The 20037-nt window shown below is 43.0% G+C and overlaps 1 protein-coding gene across 2 annotated transcripts in view; it reads left to right on the top strand.

The window, feature by feature from the left end:
• The window catches only part of LOC132382542 (NT-3 growth factor receptor-like), a 951566-nt gene that overhangs the window by 523022 nt on the left and 408507 nt on the right, over positions 1 to 20037 (top strand). For both annotated transcript variants that reach the window (XM_059952849.1, XM_059952848.1), the window contains exons 7-8: positions 4475 to 4616; positions 5021 to 5320. In XM_059952849.1, the coding sequence (XP_059808832.1) occupies positions 4475 to 4616; positions 5021 to 5320 (442 nt within the window). The remainder of the gene's footprint in view (positions 1 to 4474; positions 4617 to 5020; positions 5321 to 20037) is intronic.

Raw genomic sequence — 20037 nt, 5'->3', positions numbered from 1 at the left:
CTGGTAAAAATAAATTCAAAAGACATCAGTGCATGAATACGCCACAGTTTGATGTCAAGACTAGCATAAAAAATTGGATTATAATGGTTGCTAGCGGACATTTTCTTTGCCCCAGACCATCACTGTTGGAGCTCCTTTGTGCCAAACCTCTTCAGCAATGCACACAAAGTGCTGGAAGAACTCAGCAGGTCAGTCAGCGTCTATGGAAGTAAATAAACAGTCGGCATTTCAAGCTGAGACCCTTCATCAGGACTGCAAAGGAAGAGGGAAGATGCCACAATAAGAATCTAGGGGGTGGGAAGGAATACAAGCTAGAAGGTGATAGGTGAAGCTGGGTGGGTGGAGTAGGGGAGGAATGAAGTAAGCAGCTGAGAGGTGATAGGTGGATAAGGCTGGAGAAGAAGGAATCTGATTGGAGAGGACAGTGCACCATGAGAGAAAGGGAAGGTGGATCAGCAACAGGTGGGGGTGATACCACCTTCACCTCCTTTATCAATGGCTTCCATTCATGGTAAGTTCAAAAGTTCTTCAATAGGTTCATTTAACGTCTGAGAAATGTATACATCAGAGATATTACCTGAAAATTCCACTTGATCGGATTCTATTTCTCAAGTCCCGATGGCTGAAACCCTAGGTCTGTGAGTCTGCAGGTACACTGGGGAAGTTAGAGCCCTGACATGAATGAGTCTGCAGGTGGACTGAATGCTGGAGACGTGGAAGTGGCCTGTCCTGGGGGTGGGGATGTGTGTGTGTGTGTGTATCTGTTTGGGAAGAAAAGGCCTTGTTTGCTGTTATTGTTGCTTGTGTTGTTCTGCTGAACATTCTGGCCATGTCTTGTTGGTGCCAAAATGTGTGGCAATACTTGCGGGCTGCCCCAGCACATCCTTAGGCTTTGTTGGTTGTTAATGCAAACCGCGCATGTCACTGTACGCTTGCTTTGAGGTGCATGTGATAACTAAGTTGATCTGAATCTAAATCGTCAGAATAATGAAGCAGTCTGATTGCAGCAAGATGTAGACAACATTCAGATATAGGCTGATAAGGCAAGTAATGTTGGCACAATGCAAACACAGGGCAGAGAGTATAACATGGATGAATAATCATCCCACCTTGTTGACACGCAGAGATTTAGCCATTCATGCTCATAGAAAATACCCAAACCAAATTCAAACAAAGATTGTAGGTAATTTACTATGTAAAGGAATGGTAATCCAATGCTTGTTATTGAGGAATCAAGCAACACTTCTACACTTTATCATTTATCTATCCCTAATGACTGAAGACTTGTTGATTTGCTGTTGGATGGTGACGACCTTGCCTTGGGCTGTTGGTCTGTGACATTAGTTGTTTCTCTGCTCCTTGTGTTGATTTGCACCCTATCAAGAACACAGATGAAGGGGCAGCGGAGACATTGTTACCAACATCAGTGTGCTCATTAGAGGTAGCTCATTTACAGATTGGACGGGGAATAGTACTCGACCTGATACTTATTTTTAGGATCAAACAAATCCCAAGCTTGATCCTGGTAAGTACCTGTCACTGCCCCGGTATTGCCTCTGTTGCCTCAGCTACTGCACTTTGATTGTTGAGCAAAGTGGCATCAATTTACAATGTTCATCTACAACATTTTAAAGCGCATCAGCAGAGATTTTAGGAGCCACTTCCTGTGGTGCGACCTTTCAGATGAGACTTTAAAGCTAGTTTGCTCAATTAACTGGACATGTATGTGTTTGTTTTCTATTTATTGAGATGCCACTGGGAATAGGCCTTCCAGCAACCCCTTGATTTAACCCTAGCCTAATCATGAGACAATTTACAATGACCAATTAACCCACCCACCAGTACGTCTTTGGACTGTGAAAGGAGACTCCCGGAACACCCAGAGGAAACCCACACAGTCACGGGAAAAATATGTAAACTTCTTACAGGCTGCAGCAGGGATTGAACCCAGGTCGCCTGTACTGTAAAACATCGTGCTAACCACTGCATTACCAAGCTGTACATGGTTGGTAAATCTGTGGAACTCATTGCTGCAGAAGGCTGTGGAGTCTAAGTCATTTAAAGCAGAGGTTGATAGGTTCTTAATTAGTATGAATCCCAAAAGATTATGGGAAGAAGGCAAGAGAAAGAGGTTGAGGGGGAATATAAATCAGCTATGATGGAATGGCGAGGCAAACTCGAAGGGCTGAATGGCCTAATTTAGTTCCAATGTCTTATGATCTTATAATAAATAATACATGTAATCTGTACTCAAATAGAGGATTCAGTGCCAGAAATGGTATGTTGTAACTTAGTGTCACTGTGAAATTTTTACATTACCCTGGCATTGGAATGGTGAGTTCATGTGGTTCTGAATTAATGATAGAGTGACTGGTTCTTATTTCTTGATTGTATTGTCTTGAAGAATCAGCAAAAGGAAAAGAAAACTTAACAAAATCACATCAGATACCTCATTTGCAGAATATGACCAGCAGCCAATTATCTGCTTTGCTAACGGTTATTATCAGTGAAGTTGTGCATTGTGGAGGTCAGGGGTAAATAGAACTGAACAACGAATTAAAAATCAGGGTTTATGTGAATATAATCTTATTGTTTGTGGATTAAACTATTAATCAACTATGAGTATTCTTACTATGGGTTACTGCCTGCAGTGAATCAAAGTTCAATGGTCAAATTAATTTTTTATCGAAGTGCGTTTATGTCACCATATACAACACTGAGCTTCGTTTTCTTGCAGGCACTCACAGTAGAACAAAAACCACAGTAGAATCAGTGACAAACTACACACAAAGACTGACAAACAACCAATATGCAAAATTAGACTAACAGTGCAATACATATAATAATAACAATAAATAATCATACTGAGAAATACACATCGTGGGGCAAGGGGAAGTTCATCAGAATTGGAATTCAAAAGCTGTACGTTTTAATAGTTTAATTGGTCACCTGGTGTAATTGGGTTGCATGAGCTCGTTGGTCCTGAAGAGCCCGTTACAATGTTGAATCTCTAAATAAATAAATAAATCTGTGACTTTTGTTCAGAGAGTAGCCATAAAGTTCTCCCCAGCGCCCTGGCCAATACTTATCTTCCAATCAAAAGCGTTGAAAGTGGAAGTTAATTTGGTCATTATTGCATTGTTCTTTATGTGAACTAGCTGAGTGCAAATTGTCTGCCACATTTCATGAAGCAACAACTGCACTTCAAAAATCCTTAATTAGTTGTAAAGCATATTGGATATCTACTTTGTGAAAGGCACTGTGTAAATATAAATTATATTTATTTACTCTTTCCTGGAAATATTAACTCAATCCCTCTAACTGTTAAATAAATCAGCTGCTAAAAGTCTGAATTAAAAATAGCAAATGCTAAAAATACTCCGCAAATGAGGTTTTCTGCATTTTTGTGCTTTATTCCCTCAGCTTCCAATTTACAATTTTCAGAATATAAGGATAGGTTTTGATGCAAGATCATCAACCTGAACTGTTGATTCTACTTTCCTCTTGTACCTGCAGCATTTCAGCATTTTCAGTCTTTGTTTTACATTTGATGCATTGCTGTAATTCAACATTTTAACAGTCCACATGAAGGGGTTTGACCCGATACATCGACTGTCCGGCTCCCTCCATTGATGCTGCCTGACTCGCTGAGTTCCACCAGTCCTTGGTCGATGAGCTTCGTGTTAATTTGTAGCAGTGAGAATTTCGAGCAAGCTTCTTGGAGATACCCTCTATTGATTATATTCTTGACAAGCATAACTTGTCAAGAAAGTGATCAATAGTGGAGATCCTTAATAAGCTTCTTCAAAGACCTCACTGCTACTAATTAACAAGAAGCCAACACTGATAATAAAGGTTAGACACAGATTGGAACAAGACAGACGGTAAAATCCAGCAAAATTTGCAGTATCGTTCAGTTTAATAAGAACTGACATTCATTCTAGGTGTCATGCAGATAGTGTTTTCCTCTTTTTCATCAGAGATCTATGTATCATTCTTTTGTGACATCCATAGAATACTTTTCTAAGGGGCAAAGAATAGAAGGATACAGTATGTGGAGAAATGTGTGAGTTTCTGGAAGGTACAGATGGCTAATCAGAACTAAAACTATGTCAGGCTTCTGGTAGCTATCACTAACATTAGCATCTGGAAAGGAAACTATTACCCAGTCAGACCTGAGGTGGTTGGGAACTACTATATATTTTTTTGGAGGCCACTTAGACACAAAATTGGATCTTCCAAAGCATATTTATGTTCTGGAATCCTCAGAGTCAAGTTAAACAAGAAATGCATGATTTTTAGAGTTTGTCTTGGAGGCAAGTTACGGAAGAACTCCACCCGTATCGTATCTCCAGTCTTGGTGTTCCTTAATTATCCCCATTGATCACCTCTATTTTCAGGCCTTTCAGTGTTTGCTTTGTGAGGTCAGTCAGGAATTCTCTCTCTCTCTCTCTTTCCTCTCTCTCTCTGCTAGACCAACAATAACCTGACCACAGTCTCAGCTGTAAACCTAACCCTATTTAACATCGATCCAGAGGATAATGGGAAACTGCTGACGTGCATCGCAGAGAATGTGGTGGGGATGACGAATGCCTCGGTGCTCTTGCACGTTTACTGTAAGTATGGTATTGACAGCAGCTTTATTTCTGTAGATAGTCATGGTGGAGTTGTGACTCGCCCTATTGTGGTTGAAGTGAGACTGCGGACTCCTTCATGTAAATGATTTGTTCTAGATGGGGAGGTTTTAGGTAGATTGATCCTAATGCGTTGGAAAGTAGTGTAGAAAGTACAGGGATTGGGATTATCTGGAAGCTCCTTGAAAGTGCCAGCACAGGCCCAAAGGGTGAATGATCTGCATAATTCAACAATTATGCCTTTATAGGCAATGGTCTTCCTACCAGAACATTTCTACTGGAAGGAAGCTCAGCAGGAACCAGAAGGTATCTTAGCTTTTGGAGAGAGGGCAGAGCTGACATCCGCAATCGTGAATGAAGATTTTCTGATCTCTTCCATCTTACAGATGCTCCTGACATCGTGGAGCTGAAGGAGCCAGAACAGCGACATATGCACTGCATTCAGTTTACAGTCTATGGGAACCCCTTACCAAGCATTCACTGGTTGCACCGGGGCCGCAAGCTGAATGAGACTGACTACATCAAAACTGAGGTGTACGACAAGGCAAAGGACTGGCTCGATGGCTGCCTGCTCTTTGATAAGCCCACCCACTATAACAATGGGAACTACACACTTGTCGCCGAAAATAACTTGGGCATCGACAGTGAGACGGTTTATGCGCACTTCCTGGGTGTTCCCTTTCCTGGTATGTACCTGAACGATTTCTTTTATTAGGGTTATAATATTAGTCTTTTAAAAAGAGATTAACTTCGTCTGTCGCAAGTAACCTTGAAACATGGAAATGCCTGGCAGCTTAGCAGTTAGCATAATGCTTTAACTGCACCAGGGAACCAGGTTCAATTCAGCCGCTCTCTGTAAGGAGTTTATATTTTCTCCTCATGACCTCCGGATGCTCTGGGTTTCTCCCACATTCCAAACACAAGCGTGTTAGTAGATTAATTGGTCATATGGGTGTAATTAGGTGGCGCTGTCTCATTGGGCCGGAAGAGCCTTTAATCACGCTGTGTCTCTAAATAAATAAGTCAAGACGTACAGTGAAAGGCATCATTTTGCATCAATGACCAAGACAGTCCAAGGTTTATGCTGGGAATAGCCCACAAGTGTCTCCATGCCACTAGCACCAACATAGCGTGCCCGCAACTTGCTAACCCTAATTTACATGTCTTTTGGACTGTGGGAGGAAACCAGAGCACCCAGAGGAAACCCACACAGTAAAAGGGAGAACATACAAACTCCTTAAAGACAGCACCAGGAAGGGAAACCCGATTTTACGTCAGTGCCGTAAAAGGTTACGCTAACTGGTATGCCACCATTCCGCCCCATGCATTATGAAATCATAAGACATAGGAGCAGAATTTGGCTTCGCTATTCCACCATCATGGCTAATTTATTATCCCTCCCAACCCCATTCTCCTGCCATCTCAGAATAGTGGATTTATCGATTTGATTTAGTTTTGCACTGTTTACTGTTCTTTATAGTAAATTTTTGGTATTTAGAAACATTCTATTTCATTGTTTTTGAAACCATCTTTGCCTTACAAAACTTTATTACATGTGCCTAAGACTTTTGCACAGTACTGTATGTAGAGATTCTTTATTGATAGTGCTGCTATGTAATTGATTTAATATTTTTGCATGTACTGAGATACAGTCCACACACTGAGGTAGTACAAAAAGATAAGTAATAAGAATATATGGAATATTGTGATAGAGTTACAGAGAAAGTGCAGTGCTGGTGGTCACATAAGGTGCAAGGGCTCTGACAAGGAATGTTGAGAGATCAGGTGTTCTTTATCATACAAGAGGTCCAGGAAAGGGTCTGATAAAAGCAGGGTAGAGCTGTCCTTGAACATGGTGATACATGTTCGCAAGCTTTTGCCCAGTGGAATGGGAGAGAAGAGCAAATGTCTGGGTTAGATTAGGCCTTTGTTGGCTGCTTTCCTCGGGCAGTGGGAAGCATAGACAGACTCGAGAGGGGAGGCTGATTTTCATGATAAACAATGCTATATTCACGACTTTCTGCAATTTCCTGTGGCCACGGGCAGAGCAGTTGCCATACCAAGCTGTGATGCTTTGTATGATAACTTGACTTTGACTTTGCCATTCCTGTTATGTTTCCGGCAAGCCGGTCGAGGGCTCGGTCTGCTGCTGGCACTCCCGCAACAATGAAGTGGTTGAAGAGATCTCATGGCTTCGCAGTGGAAGTAATCATCATGGCAATGTGCAATGATTGCCTCTAAGGGTCGGTGTTGGATGTAATGGACTGGCCAGGGACAGAGTTATCATTAAGCTCATCACTGCGGAGGAATCTCTGGGCTAGAGGGAGCTGTGCAGCCCAACAAAGCGAAAGGGAAACACAAGAGAATGCTGGAATCTGAAGCATGAGTAGCTGGTAGAAATCTGTGGATCAAGCAGCATCTGTAGGGGGAAAGAGGTGGAGGGAAGAGAAAGAAATGATCAATTTTTTGGGTTGAGTCGCTGCAGGAGAAGGAGATATAGCCGGTAAAAAGAGGAGAGGGGTTAGTGGTGATACAGTGGCCAGTTAGCGATGGGTGGACCGAAAAGCGTTGAAGGTAATAGCCAGGTGGAACCGGGTGGGAAGGAAGTTTGAGCTGGAAGATGGAGGCAGATGGATGATCTGGAGGCAGACATAAATAGAGACAGATAGAACAAGGGGAGTGGAGGTGAGGGTAGGGGGGATAGCAGTTCCCATCACGTCTAACAGAGAGACACCATTGGATCCAGGTGGTTTGTCAGCAGGTGCTGTCAGTTATGAGCAACATTCTGGAAAAGTCTCTTTTAAACTACAGGGCAATGACTACGAGTGTTTGGATACTAGGACCAAGAGTACTGTTATGAATCTGCACTCTGTGTGATAGCAATGAGAAAATACTGATGTTTTGCGAGCATGAACAATGAAACGCTAATCTAGCAGGTAACGGATCAACTACAAGCCTGTCAGCGGCACGTTTGCACAGTCAGCTTAATGGCTACTTATTCACCCGTCAGAATGTGACAAGAACTGCAATTATTCCCTAATCCTTTAGCCCTTGAGTAGGTGGTTGAAATGAGTCGCGGTGCCTGGTTGGAATCTCGCCTGCAATACCCTGGAAGTTTGCGGCCACGACATAAGCCACCCATAGACCAATGAGCTCCCTGCTGGGTCTTGCAGGCCAACCCCACAGCAAGCTCCGCACTATTCGGTCATTGACACATTACTCTTCTTACATTTTTTTACCTTCAGGGTTGTTTCTTTTACGGGAAAACAATTAAGTTATTAAAAGTTTGTGCTACTTGCCAAAGGTTATAGAGATCATTGGTAAGGCTCAGAAGGAGGAACATACTACAGCACAGTGTTATGGATTTAAGTGTAAATCTCTTGTAGAAATTGCAAATTAAGCACAGTAGTGCTGATCCTTTAATAATTTAAGTGTGAAAGTCCTTTCATATCTGGAGGCAGAATAATTAAAATCAATTTCCCCCATGCCATGAACAATTATCCAAACTGAAACTAATGAGATTGTCAAAATTATGTGGGATTATAAAGGGAATTCCACAGTATCCACTGTATTTGGGGATTATCTGATCGCTAAGACTATGATTGCCAGGCTGTGCTACCGACCTTCATTAACACAATTGACAGGATGAAATGCATCTAACCACAGGCTCCTGGGTAAGTCTTTAGCTCTACTTAGAGGGACTAGCAGCAAGTGACTGGGGTTAAAGTAGTTTGTTGGGAGGCAGTCCACCTACCAGAGTGCTTCAAGTGTCCAGTGGGTTTGCAGACCGTTATTGTAGGTAAAAGCTTAGTTCTGTTTTCAAACGTGTTGATGCACCATCAATAACTCTCTCTGAGACGTAAAGGCGAGATATCGGCTTTTATTGACTGGAAGAAGGAACAAGCAGTGGTTGACCACCATACTACATCCTGGAGACTGAGAGGCCGGGCTCAGGCCTCAATCGCCTTTATACCTGGGTCTGTGGGAGGAGCCACAGGAGCAGTCAGCAGGGGGCGTGTCCAGACAGGTATATGTAGTTCACCACACGTGTTTCATTTAGCGCAATGCTTTACAGCTCTGAGCACTGGTGTTCAGAGTTTAGTTCCGACGCCATCTGTAAGGAGTTTGTACGCCTCTCCCCGTGAACGCATGGCTTTTCTCTGGGTGCTCTGGTTTCCTCCCACATTCTGGTTACCAGGCTAACTGGTTACTGCAACTAGTCCTGCAGTTAGGCTAGACTTCATAGGTAGGTTGCTGGACAGTGCAGCTTGTTGGGCCAGAAGGGCCCAATTCATGCTATATCTCTAAATATACAGCTCTGTGGAAAACCCTTAGGCACATAGATATTGCTAGGGTGCCGAAGATCTATGCAAAGTACTGTAGTCATTTTATGTATTGCACTGTATTGCTGCAAAAACAACAAATTTCATGACATGTGAGTGGTGATCAACCTGATTCAGATATGGGTCTCTATTATGGACTGAGAGTGGGAAGGGGGCAGGGAGAGGGGAATCATGGTTGGGGAAAGGGGAAGGGAAGGAGAGGGAGTAGGAAGCACCAGAGAGACATCCTGTAATGATCAATAATCCAATTGTTTGGAATCAAATGACCTTGCCTGGTATCTCAGGACTGGGTGTGTCTACACTTGTGCCTCCCCCTGTCACTTCTCTGCCACCTGTCCCACACCTCACCCGCAGCACTACACCGTCACCATTCCCAACTTCCTTTGTTCCCACCAGATTTACAAACTTGCTCTCTGCTCCATGTTGACAAATGCAGTACCGTGCAAAAGTCTTTGGCACTTTCACTACATATACAGTATATGTAAATAAATAAAACAATATTCTGAAATTGGGTTATTCTGAAACCTCCCAGAATCATGCAGCTGGTAGGATAGGGTGTAGTGGAGAGCGTGGCAGGGCTAGTAGTTCAGGTTGACATACACAAAATGCTGGTGGAACGCAGCAGGCCAGGCAGCATCTATAGGAAGAAGCACATTCGACGTTTCAGGCCGAGACCCTTCGTCAGAACTAACTGAAAGAAAAGACAGTAAGAGATTGAAAGTAGGAGGGGGAGGGGGAAATCCAAAAAGATAGGAGAAGACAGGATGGGGAGGGGTGAAGCTGAGAACTGGAAAGGTGATTAGCAAGGGCCTGTTCTCCATTTCCCTCTGGTCCTCCCCTCCCCCTTTCTTTCTCCCTGGACCTCCCGTCCCATGATCCTTTCCCTTCTCTGGCTGTGTATCCCTTTTGCCAATCACCTTTCTCGCTCTTAGCTTCACCCCACCCCCTCCTGTCTTCTATCATTTTGGATTTCCCCCTACCCCTCCTACTTTCAAATCTCTTACTATCTTTTCTTTCAGTTAGTCCTGATGAAGGGTCTCGGCTTGAAACGTCGACTGTACTTCTCCCTATAGATGCTGCCTGGCCTGCTGCATTCCACCGGCATTTTGTGTGTGTTGTTTGAATTTCCAGCATCTGCAGATTTCCCCGTGTTTGCATTAATTCATGTTGATATCTTTTCTTTAGAGCTATAAAAAGAGCAAGGGAAAGATGATTGTTGCATTGTAGATCTGAGTTCATTCGTGACTCATTTATTTGTCAAGCAGAGACCGTCAAGGGCAGTAACAGGCAATTTTACTTCTTCTTAAGTGAAATATGTTTTATGCAAACAGTACAACTTTCTAAACTGGAACTAGGTATTTTATAAATCTCTTTTGGAACTGCGATATTTCAGTACATATCTAATGCAGGTGAGTAATGTAAATATAGATAAGTAAAGTGTATACATAAATCTCAGATATACCACAGATTTTATGTAGCAGTACATATAAGTCACAGGAACATGGTGTATGTTCTATCTCGAGCATATATTAAAATGGCATTGCTTAAGTGAAAGTCAGTGTATCTTCATAAAGTTAAGTGAACAGGGCGGTGCATGTTAGTAAACGAGATGGAGTTTTGGATAAAATCAGTTTTCCTGAACATACATTGAGGATGGCTGGCCAGCTTTCAATTACAAACAACAAATTGTTGGGAATACTCAGCTGGTCAAGCAGTATCTGTGGAGAGAGAAACAGAGTTAATGGTGTGGTCAGCAATCTTCCATCAGAGCAATTCCGATGAAGGGTCGTTGACTTAAAATGATGAGGCCACTCTCAGGCTGGGGGAGCAGCACCTCAATTTCCTCAAGGGGAATTTCTTTAGCCAATGGATGGTGAATCTGTGTCACAATCGGCTGTGGAGGCCAAGTCATTTGGTATGATTAAATTGGATACTGATAGGTTCTTGATTAGTAAGGGTGTAAAAAGTTACAGGAGAAGGCAAGAGAATGGGGTTGAGAAGGATAATAAATTAACCATGATGCAATGACATAACAGACTGAATGGGCCAAATGGCCTAATTCTGCTCCTATGTCTTATGGTCTTATTTTCTGTCTGGCTAAGCTCCAACCTGATGGCACAAACATTGATCTATCTAATTTCCTATAATCACTCTCAACTCTCCCATCTTTCCTTTTCCATTCCTCATTCTGCCTCCCCGTTTGCCCCTTCTGTTCTCCCCACCTGCTCATCATCTTCCTCTGGGGCCCCTCCTCCTTCCCTTTCTCTCCTGGTCCACGCTCCTCTCCAATCAGATTTCTTCTCTTTCAGCCCTTTGCCACTTCCACCTATCACTCCCCAGCTTCTCACTTCAGACCCCATCCCCCGCCCACCTACCTTCCCCCGTTTCACCCATCATTTGTGGGCTTGTACTCCTTCTTGTTGCCCCCCCCCAGTCCCTTTCTTATTCTGGCTTCCCCTTCCTTTTCAGTCCCGGTGAAGGGTTTCAGAAACTGTCAACTGTTTATTCCCTCCATAGCTGCTGCCTGACCTTCTGAGTTCATCCAACAATGTGTGCTTATTGCTTTGAAATGTACCATTCTTGCATAGATGCTGGCTGACCTGATAAGTCAGGATCGTGGGTTAAGTTCCCGCTAACTATTAAATGTTTCCAATCGCATGCGTCTCCAATAACCTCTGACAACAAGGTACAACTCCTGGCCATCACGTGAGGCTCAGTTACTAAGCCTGGCAGAACCATTTCTACTGAGGGGAGAAGGGGCAAATGTGCCTTAAAACCAGTCACATTGGGCAGATGCAGCTCATCTAGGAGAAGGAGAATTCTAATGTCAAATTTCAGCTGTCTTGCGGCTTTGCCCTCTCATGGGGAAGGCTTCAGGAGTAAACCACAGGGAAAAATCTGGAGCAGGAGTCTCTATGAGTTCATTGAGTTCAACGCTGAATGAAAACTCCTGCAACTCCACTGGTGCCACACTGTATCAGCCTCTGTCAACATTTTGGCCTCATCAGCAGCATGGAGAGGGGGTTGCTGCACAGGGTAACAGCATGCTCTTCATATCGTACTGCCCTGGCTTGCATATGTGTAGACAGCAATGGGGGCAACATCCATGGTTCTGAAGCCACCAGAAACCTATGCCTGCCAGAAGTCTCAGAGAGATTTGTCCAGGATGTCGTGGGCCAGGATGCTACGGCCGTCCCTCGAGGCCATTCCCCTCCCATTCCAAAAGATACTGGACCCTGCCAGATGAGATGCCAGGGGGCGCTTCAAAGTTCAAAGTACATTTATTATCAAAGTATGTATATGTTATACAACTTTGAAATCCGTCTCCAAACAGGCAGCCAAGAAACAAAGACTCCCAGAAAAAGAACCCACATATACCAAAGTACATCACAAGGCTGTCATAGTGGCAAGTGGAGGTGTTGAAGGCTGTCTTCCACTTGTCCCCATAATCAGATATGAGCCAGGTTATAAGCATTGCACAGATCTAGCTTAGAAAGTATGGTTTCTCCCTGGAACTGTTCAAATGCAGAAGTAAGCAGGGTCAGAGGGTAGCGATTCTTCACTGAGATTGTTGAGGGGCTGATGATCAAAGCACAGATGGTGCTTGTCATCCTTCTTGCTCAGAAACAAAAAAGAAGCCTGCCCCTTTTGGCAAGGGTGACAAATAACAAACACTAAGGCCAATGCTTTCTTGATGTACTCTCTCCATGGCCACTTTTCCAGGCTGAGAGAGGGAAAAGAGCAGGCTGCAGGGAGAACTAGTACTGGTAAAAGATCAGTGGCTCAGTCGTATGGCCAGTGTAGAGAGAGGGAGGTAGCCTTCATTCAACTGGAGACCTCAAGAAGATCAGCATATTCAGAAAGAATGGCAGACAGATCAGCATAAGTCGATGCAGGAAGGGATTCGTGGAGAGGGGATTGAGCTGGACCCAGACAGGCATGTGGGTCCCCACTCTTGGAGCACCTTTAGGGACCAAGCAATCCGTGAGTTGTGTCGAGATAACCAGGCAAGGCCAAGCATCAGTGGTACTTCACACGCATCAACCAGATAGGAGAACTGTTCCCTTCTCGCACAAGATGGAGGGGCTTAGTGGAGAGATGGATCTTGTTGGTGCCTAGAGGCCGACCATCCAGAACCCTAACTTTAATATTTTCACCAATTGCTGGGTCTGAACTCTCCATTTTTGAACCAGAGAGATATTTATGAGTTTCCTGGCTGCCCCAGAGTCAATAAAAGCCTGAAGCTCATGGATCTGGGACCTCACCTCCCTCTCCATGACAAGGAAGCTAGAAGCATTACACAATTAGGGCAGGACGTTTTAGGGAGAACTGGCCCATCAAAACTCCCCTTCCTGCTCTGACAGGTAGCTTCTTTTACTGGGCGCTTGGGACATGAAGCCTGAAGTGTCCTAGGTTGCCACAACAGAGATAGAAACCTGCTTTCCTGTGCTAATCTCATTCTTCCTGAGGTATGATAATGCCCCCCCCCCCCCACCACTCGCACAGGCTCCTCCACGCACTGAGTAATAGATGATGCAAGAGAGGGTACAGGCAAATCGTGATCTAAGGAGTAGGCAGCTCAGGGCATTCTTTCTCTGCACCATTTAGTTGCCCAGTTGTTGATTTGAATGGCCAAATTAATCAGGTTAAGCAGGCTAGATTGTCCTGCTCTTCTTGCGCTGCGATCTCATGCTGTACCCCTGTACACTCTCCACAGGAAGGCAGAGACGAGGAATCTCTCATTCCAGCCCGTCTCCACTGGAAGTCTGCAGAACTTTGCTGCATAGTCCCTCACAACCTCTCTATCTCGGCTCGGGTCCAGGTGTTGGTGAGCAGCCTCCTGACCCAGTACTGGAAAATCTAAAACTCTCTTGAACTTGACAACTAGTAGCAAAAATAACTGGGCTGCGGGGGGAACCTTGTTCCCATTGAGCTTTGAGCAGTCTGAGTGGGGGGGGGGGTCCATCCAAAAGTTTAATCATGTATGCCAACTTATGCACATTATCACTGAACTGACTGGGCTAGGCTTAGAAAGTCAGCTCACACAGGGTAATAAACTTCCTACAGCTGTTGGTGCCACTAGAGTATCTGCCTGCTGGAGGACGATTCATTTCTAGTCCAGACAGTGTTATGGGAGTCGGGACATTAGTGTTCGAGGCTGATGAGGCTGTTGAAGAGGAGAATCTGGGAGATACTGGGGGTGGGACTGACATGGCTAAAGGCCGCTGAATTGTGGCAGCGAGAGCAGTGGTGGCTGTTATCTGACTCTGGCGAATGGTAGTAAGCTGCTGAACCGCGGCCGTGAGGGCAGTAACCACTGCCACCTGATTTTGGCCATCTGCAGTGAGTTGCTGAACAGTTGTTGCAAGGACTGACAGTTGTTCTTCCAGCTGGAGTGCAGCTTGCCATTCTGAAAGTAGCTGTCACACTGCATGAGAGACATCAGTCAATCCAGTTTCTACTGATTTTAGTTTCTCCTCTGTTATCTTCAGTTTGTACTGGCCTTGATGCACTGAGAGTATCTGTCGCATTGCTTGAGTCACTTCTTTCCAAACAGCTTCACTGACTGTAACTTCTCTCCTATCTGGCCAACGAATGTCAGGACCAAGGTCAACTGTCCTCTTTCTGCTGGATCCAATTTTTTTGGTTGAAATTTGCTGACAAGGATGTGTAATTATGGCCAAAGTGTTGAGTGAGAGACGCTGAAGTGTATCAAAAGTTCACTGACTTTTAATGTCTGTACAGAAATAAAGGAAAAACAATAAAGACAAGGCCAACAGGGCTGTTAACTAGAAACTTCAATCCAAAGCTTATGCCAATACAGCAACTCGGCAGTAATATCTTAATAGTAAATAAATACTGCTCCTTAACAGTGCTACTCTAAATGGTAGTCTTTTTTCCTGGAGCCAGAACAATGGTAAGCAGAGTGCACTGACGCTACTCTGCTTTTAGTCAGGTCTCGACAAGACTGGAATGAGAGGAAGGGAGTTAAATACCACCACAATGAAACACTAATTGGCTGGAATGTGCATATTTATTAGCATGATTGCTGAACCCATTCTGCAGCCCATCTCCGAGGGCTCACAGACCCCAAAGACAGAGTTTGTAGTTGTGACAATAATGAATCTCAAGGTCGTATAGGGATATATACATACTTTGATAATATATTTACTTTGAACTTTGAACTAACTATATTAAAACAGTGAGTACTCCAGAAGATGCTCTGGATACCTTATGGTCATATGATCACCTGGATCTGAGATGATTGTTCTCCAACAGTTATAACTATCTTCTTCTTCAAGGTCTGACTTCAATTTGATCCCCATTGCCTTTAGCTCTACCAGATCTCCTTGATGCTACCCTTGGTCAAATGCTTCCATGGTGTCATAACACAATAAGACATAAGGATCAGGATTAGGCCATTCAGCCCATCGAGTCTGCTCCACCATTCAATCATGACTGATTTATTTGTCCTCTCCACCTTATTTGCCTGCCTACTCTATGTAATGTTTGTTGCCCTTACGAATCAAGAACCTGTCAAACTCCACAATAATTCTGAGCAATAACCTGGCCTCCGCAGCCATCTGTGGTAATAAATTCCACAGATTCACCAGCTTCTGGCTAAAGAAATTCCTTTCATGTCCATTCTAAAGGGACATTCTTGTATTCTGAGGCTGTGCTCCCCCATTCAAAGACCCTCCCATTATTGGAAACATTTTCTACATCCACTTTATCTAGACCTTTCAGTATTCAAAAGATTTCAATGAGTTTCCCCTGAAAACTTTGGACTGGAGAGTCATAGAGATAGAAAGTTACTCTCATACCACTCTGGAATTCAATAATTTTAGATCAATTCAGAATAAGGTATGAAACTGGGTAGATTAGTAAATCCTTAACTGAATAGATGTCACTTGACAGCTCTTAATGCCAACTTCCATCACTTTGCTAATATTTGAAGCTGACTGACAGGATAACTGAATCAGAGTAATCCTGTTTATTTCACTGAGCATTCCTGGATAACCTTGCACATTTTTGGGTTAGTGCCAATGTTGTGGCTGTACTGAAGCTTCTTGGCTGGAGGTACAGCTGCTCTGGAAGCCAGGTCTTCAGTAGTACAGCCAGGACAATTGTCTAGACCCTTTACCCTTGATAGATCCAGTGCTCTCAGCCATTTCTGAACAGCAGATTTTTTTTTGGAATTGGCTGAAGAAGGGCTTCTGTGATGATGGGAACTTCAGGTGGAAACTGAGATGGATCGTGCAGTTCATTACTTCCTGGCTTCAGCCTTGTATTGGCACTTGTGTGCTGTGTCCTGCCATCACTAGGCTGGGAGTAATCTTGGAAGCACACTCTCTCATTAACTGTTTAATTGTCCATCACCACTCTCAACTGAATGTGGGAGGATAGCAGAGTACACCCTCAGTGGCCTCTTTATTGGGCACATGTATGTTCATGGTCTCAGGCTGCTGTAGTCCATCAGAGATGCTCTTCTGCTTGCTGCTCTAAGCTGTGGTTATTTGAGTTACTGTCGCCTTCCTGTCAACTTGAACCAGTCAGGCCAAGCTCCTCTGACACCTCTCATAAACAAGTTGTTGCTGCTCACTGAATGCTATTTTGTTTCTTGCACCATTCTCTGTAAACTCTAGAGACTGTTGTGCATGAAAATCCCAGGAGATCAACAGTTTTTGATGTACTCAAACCACCCTGTTCAAACCACATTTATTCCATGGTCAGAGTGGCTTAAGTCACATTACTTCCCTATTCTGATGTTTGGTCTGAACAACTGAACCTCTTGACCATGTCTGCATGCTTTTATACATTGAGTTCTGCCACATGATTGGATATTTGCATTAACGAGCTGGTGTACCCGTGTACCTAATGAAGAAGCCACTGAGTGTATGATAGCCACTTGATTTATGTTGCATGTTTACTCTTTTTTCTGCAAGCTAATGAGGGAGATAAATGTAAATTGTTTCTCTCCTGACCCGTAAGTGCTGATGGAACTATGGGCCGAAGATAGCGTACTGTTTTCAGTCTCATTCCTGGCCCAGAATGTACTCATCATTTCCAATTCTGACCCTCCCCAAAGAGGGTAAAAGAAGGTTATTGGATGAAATAGTTTAGGGAATCGTGTTCATGGAATTCATTGGGTTATTGGAATTAATCTATATTATGTGACATGACATAATGGCTGATTTTCTTTTGGTTGCTGTTGGCAAGGCTCCGAAGTAGAATGAAATTTGCTTAGCTTCTTTTTCTTCCTCTAGCCCGAGATGCACTGACTCTAAAGGCTCCATTTCCCACAGGGGCTGGATGTTAGCACCATTGTCAGAGGGGGTATTATGTCTCGATAGAATCACACAGGGCCCTCTGAAGAAAAAAGTAATAATTTTATTTGATGTATTTTTATGTTTTACTGTACAACTAAGTTTTGCCAGACAACTTGCACCTATAATATTAAATGAGTTTCCTGTATCCAACACACTGTAGATTCCTTTACCCCTCTGGTCTGATTAAAATTTAAAGATTGCCCACTTCAGATTCATCATTTGGGTATTTTAAGATTTATTCCAAATGCTGCATAGATGATTAATTAGCCGGTGCTATTGCTCAGAATCTTTAGCAAGTTATAGAAGAGCTGATTTGGGAATATTTGTTAAATGGTCTGGGAGCCGCCAAGTTATTCAGTATCTTTACTCCTCTCATTTCTTGGAGAGTTCTATAAAATGTTTTTAGCTTTAAGCATTTTAACTTATTGTGGAAAAGATTGTGCCAGAATTGTCCGGTAATGCAGTGCTTCACTTTTAACAAAGAGGAAAGAGGAACAGAAATGGCAGCTAAATGAATTGAGGGGTAGAAGGCATCACATGCCAGAAGAAAGGGAGCAAGGTTCAAATATGAGAAGGAGAAAGACTAACAATTAGTGGCTTGCTCAGTTAAATTTAGAAGGACATACATAGATGTCGAAATAATAATTAATGCTCTATGAAAGGCTGTAAGCTAAATTTGAGTTGAACAGAATAAGAGTCTCTTTGGCATGGATAAGAGAAAATCAGGATGTAGGAAGCAGGAAGATGAAATACAAGAGCATTAATATATTTTGTGCATGTCTCAGGAATCAGTGTTCTCAAATTTACCAATAAGCAATGTAGATGGGAAATAGAGTGGAGTGTATGAAGATTCAAGATTCAGGATTGTTTAATGTTATTCCCAATCTGCAAGTGTAAAGGAGAATGAAATAATTGTTCTGGATTGAATGCAGAACGTAAAAACACACACTAAGGTATCGAAAATAATAATAATAATAAAATAATAAATAATAATAAATGCACAATAATAAAAAATGCAGTAAATAGAAATACATAAGATAGCTTATATACATAGATTGAGTATATACAGTGACATAAAGTGATGCTAGGCACCGGAGTGTCTGTAAGTAAGGTGCCTGGCAGGAAATGATGATGTCATGGTCATGGCGGGACGTGGTGGGGTGGGTTAATGCTGGAGGTGTTGATCAGCCTTACTGCTGAGGCAAATTAACTGTTTTTGAGTCTGATGGTCCTGGCGTAGATGCTGCATAGTCTTCTCCCTGAATGGAGTGGAAGAAGCAGTCCATGAGTAGTGTGTGTGTGTGTGATTCTTCAGTATATTCTTGGCCTCTTTAAGTGTATAACTACATTTGTGTCATGCAGTTTAGGTGGCAGTGAAAAGGGAACTATAGCTTTAAGGCTGTGTCTTCAGCAAGCACAGGGTTTTGTGAACAGCTGAGCTTGATCAGTTGCAATTGTCTATAAAGCCTTGCTGAACAAAAGCCTCAGGACTCACACCACCAGGATCAAGAACAGTTATTACCCCTCAGCCATCAGGCTCTTGAACCAAAGGGTATAACTTCACTTCCCTCATCATTGAAAAGTCCCCACAACCTATGGACTCACTTTCAGGCACTTTTCACCTCATGTTCTCAATACTTATTGCTTATTTATTATTATTATTATTATTATTATTTCTTCTTTTTGTATTTAAATAGTTGTCTTCTGCACTCTGACTAAACACAGTTGAGTGGTCCTTCCTTAATTTTGTTATGGTAATTATTCTATAGATTTACTGAGTATGTGCACAAGAAAATGAATCCCAGGGTTGTATATGGTGATGAAAATGAACTTGGATAATAAATTTACTTTGAACTCTAAAGGTTTGCTGAAGAAGGCTGGAGAGGTGCTAGAACAAAAGGGAGGTATTGTGCTGAGCTCCTGCTCTGTGAGTTAGTTCATGTCCTCACCCAAAAGTAACAGGGAGAAGCCAGGCAATGCATTGGCAACGAGGATGCAAGCCTGGTCCAGAGAACATGACACTGAGAACTACATAGAAACACCATAAAGGCGCACAATGTCCAAATTGTGAACTTTGATCCAAGCAATAAAGAGATTGTAACTGTAAACAGAGCTGCGCAACACCAGCCAACTGGACACAAACCATACACATTGAGCACGTTGGAAAGAACATGAAGATGGAAAAGCATTTGGTACCTACTTAGAATGCATGGAACTGCTCTTTCATGCCAATAATATTACAGAGGTAATGGGAGGCTATAATAGTGATAATGAAGCCATCTGGGAGGGAGAAAAGGCCATCCTATTGGTAAAAATGAGCTTGGACACTTATATTACATTAATTGATTTACTAAACTTCACGGCTCACTATATACTTAGTTCAACAAAACTGCTGCAATAATGGAGCTATTTCAATCCAATGTTCTTTAAAACTTTTGCAGGTTTCAAATATTAGCTTTCAATCAAAAACCCAAAGAAGCAATCAGCAATTTAATTGTCATAGCTTTGTTATCTTGGCACGTTTCTGGTTGATGCACTGCGACAATAATTCTGTGAGGTATTGCGAAAGGAAGCAGATTCGGGCAAACGTTGAGAATTCTCATTTGAAAAGACTTCCCTATGCTGCAGCCAGGGGAATAGCTCATAAAATGTGAGGAAATTCCTTCAGTGCAGCAGGTAAATTGGGATGTGTATGCTGCGGTCTAAAATAACTTGAGCAGGAGTGGTGGT

The sequence above is a fragment of the Hypanus sabinus genome, chromosome 28 (assembly GCF_030144855.1).
Source record: "Hypanus sabinus isolate sHypSab1 chromosome 28, sHypSab1.hap1, whole genome shotgun sequence".
Taxonomy (NCBI): Eukaryota; Metazoa; Chordata; class Chondrichthyes; order Myliobatiformes; family Dasyatidae; genus Hypanus; species Hypanus sabinus.
Note: the sequence above shows the minus strand (reverse complement) of the source record. Positions and strands in the feature narration are given on the sequence as shown.